This window comes from Camelina sativa, chromosome 19 (genome assembly GCF_030686135.1).
Source record: "Camelina sativa cultivar CO46 ecotype springtype chromosome 19, ASM3068613v1".
Taxonomy (NCBI): domain Eukaryota; kingdom Viridiplantae; phylum Streptophyta; class Magnoliopsida; order Brassicales; family Brassicaceae; genus Camelina; species Camelina sativa.
In genome coordinates, this window is record NC_141898.1 from 5,686,989 (window position 1) to 5,695,673 (window position 8,685).

The 8,685-nt window shown below is 34.8% G+C and overlaps 1 protein-coding gene across 1 annotated transcript; it reads right to left on the minus strand.

Moving 5' to 3' along the window:
• Positions 1–1,367: 1,367 nt before the first annotated feature.
• Positions 1,368–3,060, minus strand: LOC104765060 (putative BOI-related E3 ubiquitin-protein ligase 3). Its single transcript, XM_010488719.2, has 3 exons — positions 2,652–3,060; positions 2,145–2,562; positions 1,368–2,047 (listed from the first exon to the last, which is right to left on the minus strand). The coding sequence occupies exons 1-3, from the start codon at positions 2,696–2,698 to the stop codon at positions 1,463–1,465; spliced, it is 1,050 nt and encodes a 349-aa protein (XP_010487021.2). The 5' UTR covers positions 2,699–3,060; the 3' UTR covers positions 1,368–1,462.
• Between the last annotated feature and the right edge of the window lie 5,625 nt (positions 3,061–8,685).

Sequence of the window (8,685 nt, forward strand, 5' to 3'; positions counted from 1 at the left end):
TAATGATGACGTGGTTGATCGAATGATTAACACAACAAATATTGACATTCCAATATTTTAGATCAAAGACGAAAAAAGAAGAAGAGTATTTTAATTATTATGCTTTGATATACGAAAGGAAGGTGGTGATTGTGTTGGGTGGAATGGAGGCAGTCAAATACTTAAATATTTTATTAAAAAAAAAAAAAAATCGCATCTCTTTGATACGAAAGCGACTACTCACGGACGTGTTCTTCACGCGTCTCGATTCTCTAATTTTCTTCCTCACCTAGCTAAGCCAAATCTATCAGTTTCATCATGGGCCTTATAATACGTTCAAATCCAAACTTTCTTTTTTTAATCCTATCTTATCATTTATTTTTTATTTTTTTCACCGACGTGGGAATGAATTTACTACATTTTGTGTTCCTTATCTCGAGTATTTCGAATATTTGGGTCTAAAAATAAATTATGCTTTTCTATTCTTACGTGAATTATTGAATAATTTTGGTAGTACATACTATTTAACCCAAAAATAATCACAATAAGAGTTGGGTTAAAAGAACCATTTTGGGAAGTTAAAAAAAACGCCGGAAGAAGTGGAACAGACAGAACAGAAGACGAGATTTTTTGGACTTGCCAGTTTACTTTTATAACACAACACAACAAGGCTATTTTTGGAATTCCCTTCTGTTCAGCGACATTTGCGCGCGCTCTCCACGTCAGCTTTAGCCATCCGCCACCACCGTTATTTCTCCACGCGCCAGTCCTAACGGCTAGTCAAACCTTGTCCGCTATTCTAACTTGCGCTTTAAAAATCTGCTACTGGCTGGCTAACTTGCACCAACCCACTCCCTCGAGTCTTCTTTTTTTGTTTGTTTAGCATCAGTTCTCTTTCTCTCTCGGGTATAGAGGAAAAGTTGATTTGGCTTTTTGTTTTATTTTTTTGCTTTTGGTTTAATGGTCTGTCTGTCACGCAGCATAACCCACGATTTCGACCACTTCACTTTTTTATTTTTGGTATCGAATATAAACAAATTTCCTAGAAAAACACAAAATATAATAACGATTCCACAAAAGATAAACCAAAGCTTGTGAAAAGTGACGTTATACCCCTACTACTACAATGTTAAAAGACTAGTTGTTGAACCACAAACATAACTTTCCCACTTTTTTTGGTGAAATTTTCATACAAAGATGGGAAATGACATTGAAAGTGGGTGTGTAAACCTAACCCACGATTTCTAGCCAACAGAGGTCCCTCCTCGTGAACCCCTTACGAAATTTAAAGATACTGACACATATGTCAAAGATTCGTGTTCCATCATCATCATCATAACCATCCATCCAGAGAAAAATACATAAATTAAAATAAAGAATGAAGAGGCTTTTTCTTAATTTTTTAGACCAAAAAGATTGATAGATTCTTTTTGCAACTATTTACTTTTCTTTTTAGAACATTTACAATTTATTGGTATTGGACCTATTGGTTAGATCCTCCCTCAGAGGAAAGATTAACATGTAGACTAGCGTTCTTAGAAGTATTACAGATTGGACAAGTGTTGAGTGAAGAACCGCACACAGTACATAGACACATGTGTCTGCACGGTAACAGTAACACACTTGCTTCTCCTTTTCCACAGTTTCTACACATAGTCGTCGTCGCTACCCTACGCATCCTTTTCGTATCCTGCGCTTCTCCCGCTAACTTCCACCGCTCTTCCTCGCTGTCCCCCTCGTCGCTGCTCCCGCAACAAGACTGCGCGTCTTCAGCCACCGTGGGCGGCTCCTCCCACCTGTTACGCTCCACGGCGGCGAGAACTTGTTGCAAGTTGGAACGGAGTGCGTTTACGGTGGCTTCATTAGACTGTGCCACGTCACGCCATATCTGATTCTCTACGCACAAAGACTTGACTTTTTCTTCTAGAAAGAGGTTTAGCTTCCCGATGTGATTTATCTCTTCGTCTTTGGCTCTCAGTGCTTTCATCAGCCCTTGTTCAACTGCTTCCACTATCCTCCTCCCTTGTGTTTTTCTCTTCTCTTCAATCTCCAATCTCATTCTCTCAACCTGATAATGAAAATTAATGAAGAGACCGTTCAATCGATGTGAACCAACAAAAAAACAAAAAAAACTTAATACTTTGTAACAATCAAATGAAACTTACGTGACTAGAGATCAAACGATCGATATCGAAGTGATGTTGTTGAACGTTAGAAGACAAGTCTTGGCCAAGAAACATGAGATGATCGGTGGAAGTTTTGTGGGTTTGCATATTAGCCGGAGTATTCAAAACAACGGATTCTTCTCTGGAACGTTTTCTCGACGACACAGGACGAATGAAATCGACGTTGTTGTTGGCATTATTATCGCTGTTGAATGTGACCGAACTATCAACGGATTGTATCGTTGGTTTCATGGGTTGATGAACCAAACCACCAACTGGTGCGATGTTGTTGTATACTGGATTAAACAGAGAAGTTTGACATTCCATGGTGGGGTTAAACGTCGGAACGGTGCCGTATCTCCTCTGGGTGTTGTAAACTAAGCCGTTTGCTTCGATAGGATTAGGATGAATCATTTCTCTGTTAATAAAAGAATCACGAGTAACGTTAAGATATTGAAAAGAACAGAGGAAACAGAGGAAAACAAAAAGAAAAGGAAATATTTTTACCTGTTAGAAGAGAACAGAGTGTTTAGATGGTGAGCTTCAACGGCCATCTCTGTATTGATGTTTTGTTGACTATAAAAAAAAACTTGTTCAAAGCTCTCTATTTAATGGGTGATTCAGGGAAACGTGAATGCAACGGAAGATGGAAGAAGAAGAAGTTATGTGAAGAGGTTTTGAGAGAGAGGGGGCGAAACTAAACAAAATATCAAAGCAGAACCCCAACACACTCTTGTCTGCCAATTTATAGAGAGCAGAGAGGAAGATGTGATGTTTGTTTTTTTAATACTTTAATTGTATTTTGTTGTTTTCTTGATTCTTTTATTAGTTTTTTTCTTGTTTAAAGAAAACATTAAGCATGAGGAGGATTCTTCGGTTATCCGGCTGACCAGTGACCATTAAAGTAGTTGCCTTTTTCAGCGTTTCTTCATGAGATATAATAATAATAAAAACTTTTGACAAGGACAGCTGTAAAATCTTTGGTTCAGAATCACGGTCAAAATCGTAATATCTATATCTGCTCTTTTTTTTACTTTCTCTGGTTGTTTCTAGTTTTTTTTTTAATTTAGCTTTCAATTTTATCTTTTCTTTTTGGCCGAACTCTTCTCTCGTCTTTAATATTTACTGGTCAAACCTGACAACTAATAGGAGGATCTATTGGTAACAAAAATGTTTGGTGTAAGTAAGTTACTTTTGTTGAAAAATGTAAGTAAGTTACTTCCACCGTGTATGATTCATTGTATACATGCGTGAAATGCATTTACGACGAAATGTGTATATAAACGCCAAAACAAAAATAATGATACTACAATAGAGGTGGCTCATGTGACAAAAAAAAAGAGTTCTGAGTCTTGTGACTATCTTAAATTATTAATTGCCGTATCCTTTTCAAAAACGAACGAAAAAAATCATCACATAAATTAAGATCAAGAATATTAAAATTCAAAGACATGCCAATTAGGCAAATTTAACACTATCCTCTCTGAAGTGAATCGGTGTATTATTATTACTCTGCTTATCATTTAATTTGCTTCGCATGCATGAATTTTGAAATTTCAGAGGCTCTGAAATTTCTGAAACAGTTATTAATTGTTTAGGAAACGGAAAAAAAATATATACATATATCGAATTGAGTGGCTTATCCGTTGAGAGGAGGAGGAGGACAAATGCCCGTAAGATTCCAACGGGGCGAATCCGTAAAAAGAGCCACATAAGATAGAAACAACAGACGGTCGCTGACAATGCCACGTGTCAATACAGACAAAACCTAAAGTTGTGGGACATATGGTCCACGTGTGATTGGGTTGCCGGGATACGAGGGTCGCATGGCCACGTGTGTACTGCCAGCTTGGCACTATCCTCTTTTTTTTCTTATTTTTTTATTTATTTTTCAAATTAAAAAAATTGCAGCCGTTGAGAAAGGTACGGTGTACCCACCGCTGCTTCTTTACCTTTATTAAAGGTACGGTGTACCCACCGCTGTTTGAAACTAACAACGTGCCACGTGTCATACAAACCTCTTTTTCTTATTACGACTAGTGTCATTGCCAACATTAATTAATAGGATAAACAAGTTATACTAGTAGTCTTCTCTTTCGTTAGTTTTTGGCGTATACTCACAATCCTTAATAAAAATTAGATTGATGACGTTTTTATTTTTTTGTTCTTTAACTTCTTTTGTCAACTTTTATTTTGGTTTCTTATTTCATTTATGAATGTTTTTTTATCGGAAGGAAGTGTTTGCATTGTCCTATACTTCGTCTAGGTGGAGAATTGAATCGGTACCCATTCCGCCACAAAAAATTCGTTTCCCTCTATATGCTATGTAATTAATCGGATTAGGTTATAAAGATGTTCTTTTCTAGTTTTGTGATAATTTTTATTGTATCCGTCTAAATATATGCTATGTAATTAATCGGATTTTCCCTCTATATGCTATGTAATTAATCGGATTAGGTTATAAAGATGTTCTTTTCTAGTTTTGTGATAATTTTTATTGTATCCGTGTAAATATATTTAAGCTAGTGCATATTTAACTTTTAATCTGTCATAATTTATAGGAGATTACAGCTTTTGTCTTTGTTAATATCTAATGCATGTGTACACCTTGTTTCTTTGACGATTCAAAACTAATGTCGAATTATTACACTTTAAAGTTTAAATTATATTAGTCGGACACTATCATCATGTTTATATATAAAAAGCCACCGCCAGATAAACTAAGTTATCTTGGAAATGGTAGAGCACGAAGAGAGGCATAGAATCACGAGGTTAGCATAGCAAACGCATTAAGATGGGCATGCCTTTTGCATCATCTGCTTTTCAGACATTATCTCTACCATTATTTTAATGTTTAGTCGTATCAGGCATTTTCTTATTATTTGGGTCGATCTGACATCGTACAACTATTATTTCTTTATTTTCGCTGACAACTCAAAAATATTATTATTAAAATGATATAAATAAAATACAAGTTGCCCCTAATAGCAAACGTCAAGGCTCATTCCAAAATCTATTACTACTATTAAAGAGTCGTAAATAAGCAGTCGAGATATATTCTCCCGTGGGATTAAACTATAAATTTTGCATAACCAACGGAAAAATAAAAGATCATTTGTGATGGCAAAAAAAAAAAGATCATTTGAATGAGTCTCACGTCTGAACTACTTAATTTTAAGAACTTTGGGGCTACAAAAGTGGTCTAATGCTAACCACATGCTCATCATCATCTCATTTTTTTAAAGTTTAGATTAAGGTTCAAGTTTCTTTCTTCTGTTTAACCCTGAATATAAAACCTAAGAATGGCATTTTTGAGAAAATAGTGCAAAAGAATGAGACTTTTTAAAAATAAAATCTACAGTCTTTCTTAAATAATCGTAATTTTTTTTTTACAAACAACACCATATATTAAATTATCAGTGCTGATTCTCTTCGAGACAATCAAATAGGTACCGATGAATTTGCATGGAAAAAATAAAAACATCGTGCTTTTGCACATTTTGCAAGTTTATCAGCAGAGATATTATTCTCTCGAAGAATAAATCTAATATTGAAACTAGTAAATCTATCTCTGAAATGAATGAAATTCTTCAATTTTGATGAAAAAGTAGGTAAATCTTTAATATTATACGTCATAGTTAGGAAGTTTGAGCAATCCGTAGCAAAATGAGCTCTATCCAAATTCAAGACTACTAATCATTCTATAGCCTAAATAAGAATGTTTAACTCAGCATGGACTAATCATAACTTTATTTTATTTTCATGACAATGTACTTCCGTGCACATTTCAACGTATGGTTTGATTTCTTTAACTTTACCAGGAAGTGTGCCAGTAAGGAAATCATGAAAGAAAATATCAAATAGTACTGAAATTGATATTGGTTTTGCAAGAAGTAAAGAATATAAATGTAGGTGTGATGGTTTTGGCGTGCCTGCTTTTGAGGGCAAAGGCATGACTCCATTGAGTTGATAAAAGTAGTTTCTTTTCTTTTCTTTTCTTTTTCTTTAGTTGAACTTAAACAAAAAAGTCGTTGATCTATTATTTTCCGCACATCATCTCAACCGCTCACCATAATGAGAGAATCTCAATGTCACATAATCGTACCTCTAGTTTTGTATACTCCGTAACAAACTTTATTAGTATTCTTTTTTCTCGAGGGAATCTCGTTTTCATCATCCCTATATTCATAATTTATTTTGTAGTGTTTGTAAGGTCCTCCAACATATATATTCCCAATAGACGTAATATATGCCATACGTAGATGTATATATATATATATATATATTAAAGTAGAGAATATGGGCATTAATGCATATATGTATGGCAATATGGCACCATTCGCATGTTTAGATATCGATATACGTAAAATACGTGAAAGCATTGGCATCAGAAAAGTTGGTTGAGCAAAGAATTGGATACGGCTCGAGATGGCATCACATGTATTGGAAAAAGTGGAGAGATGTGTCATTACAATCCATAAACCTCAATAATGTGTGTCCACTTTTTAATACTTCCATATACCAAAACCAAACAGAGTTTTTACTCTCTACACATTATGAAGAATGGATTCATTTCACGAGTGTAGATTTCATAGTACATCGTTTAAAATCAAACAACCACTTAATATAATTGATAATCGTTTTTGTCAAAATATATTGTTACAGGAATTCAAAGATGGAATTTATGCGTTGTGTTAGTTTAATTTAGTGGGAGATTTTGGTGGAGAAGGGAGGTTGACATATATAGATCAATCGAGCCCATTGTCAACAACATTCAACATCTTATTACTTCTGTAGGAAACACACTAAACAATGACTTTAATCTCCACTCATCACAACTCCTATTTCTTATTACAACAACACTTCCTTTCTTTTTCCTTTTTGCCCTCGCTAGTCTCTTCTACCCATATTCTTTAACATAGTCCACGATATTTTTGACCGTTGCACTTGATTTCATGCACCCATGTGGACCCGCCTAATCTATCTGATAAAAGTGATAATTGAGTAGAGCAGCAAAAAACTCATGAATTTTTCAAGTCTTACACGTTACGTGGATCCAAGGCAATTTGTAGATCGAGACGGGGCCGTAATTATCGAGGACGCCTATATAACAATTACTATAACGTATAAAACAAAACAAAACAAAAGAAAGCTTCCCTCTATTATATGTTTACTCAGTACTCATCCTTTCACCTAATCCATCCCCTGATCCCATCCCCCACGTTAACGTTCTTCATATATAATTGGAATCAGATGCCACAACTAATCTCTCTTTCCATGTTTGATATGAATCGTATTATCCCCTGTCGATAGCTACAAATTGACTAAGTTGTCATATTTAATTTAATTAATTAAACTAGTGTGTTAATTAGCTGCCAAGATTGATTAGCATATGGTTGAAAGATATAAAAGTTTTGGGTGAAGATAAGGAATCACCTCACCTCACCCTCCCACCCACTACGCATATAAACAGAAAACAAGTGAAATCGATCAGGTCTTTCTCTTTTTCTCAATAAAATATGGATTTTGATTATATAGTATTCGAAACTGATTTTTTTTAAATGTGAGACCAAGAGAAGACGTGAATTCACTGTCAACTTTTAAGAGAATGCATGAAAATGTGTAGTTGAGAAAAAAAAGGGGTCGGCAAAAAAATGAATGGCTCGTCCCCTCCAATTCCATTACACCACATTTCTTCGTGGGGATTTTTTTTTATGTCAATATCTTTGAAGAAAAATAATTAGATGTTTTAGTAATTGAGTAGATGTGATATAACAAAACAAATTTGTCAGAATTGTAATGAACAGAAAAATAAATGGTACCCTCATGAAAGAAAAGGTGAGAGATATTAATAATAAAAATGTTGACAGGAAGGTAGATGTGCGGTTGTATTATTTGCAATGTCCCTCCCTTCCTCTATAATTACACAAACTTGTCCAATTCATCACACTTCCCCAACCAAACTTGTTTGCTTCGTATAATTTTTATATAAATTTATATATATGCAGGCAGAGACATGTGTGTGTCTGTCTAGGCTAGTAGCTACCTTCTTTTTTCATAAATCATATCGATTGATTCCATGGGATTATGACCTATGTGAGACTGTGACATTTGAGGTTTTTGGCCCTCTGTGTTATGTACTCATCATAGAATGCGACATTTTTTTTTTATATATGTATATGATTAATGATCAATGCCAATTTGGGAACTCTAGTAAGTATGCTTTTAGTGGTCCACCCCCATTTCAAGTCTTATCTTTTCGATAATTTCATATCTCTCATTTATTCCATTCTCAACAATCTTGCCTGGGAGTAATAATCCAACCAATCAATTTAGCTTGATCTTTTAACAAAATTTAAACACCACACATAATGATGATATTAGAGAACGAACATTCGGCTACGGAATTCGAAGTTGACTGCATGTTTATGGTTCTTCGAAATCGGCCCATTTATGATTTATTTTCTTCTACGATTTTGTGTCGAGCCAAGGGAGGCCCGATAATGAAATATAAGCCCATGACACGATATGTGTGTCAATT

Excerpts from the sequence above, each read along its gene's own strand:
- LOC104765060 (XM_010488719.2), bottom strand. The coding sequence starts at position 2,698 with ATGGCCGTTGAAGCTCACCATCTAAACACTCTGTTCTCTTCTAACAG. Across the intron at positions 2,563-2,651 it reads ACTCTGTTCTCTTCTAACAG|AGAAATGATTCATCCTAATC; the intron begins GTAAAAATATTT and ends TTTTATTAACAG. Across the intron at positions 2,048-2,144 it reads ATCGTTTGATCTCTAGTCAC|GTTGAGAGAATGAGATTGGA; the intron begins GTAAGTTTCATT and ends TTTCATTATCAG.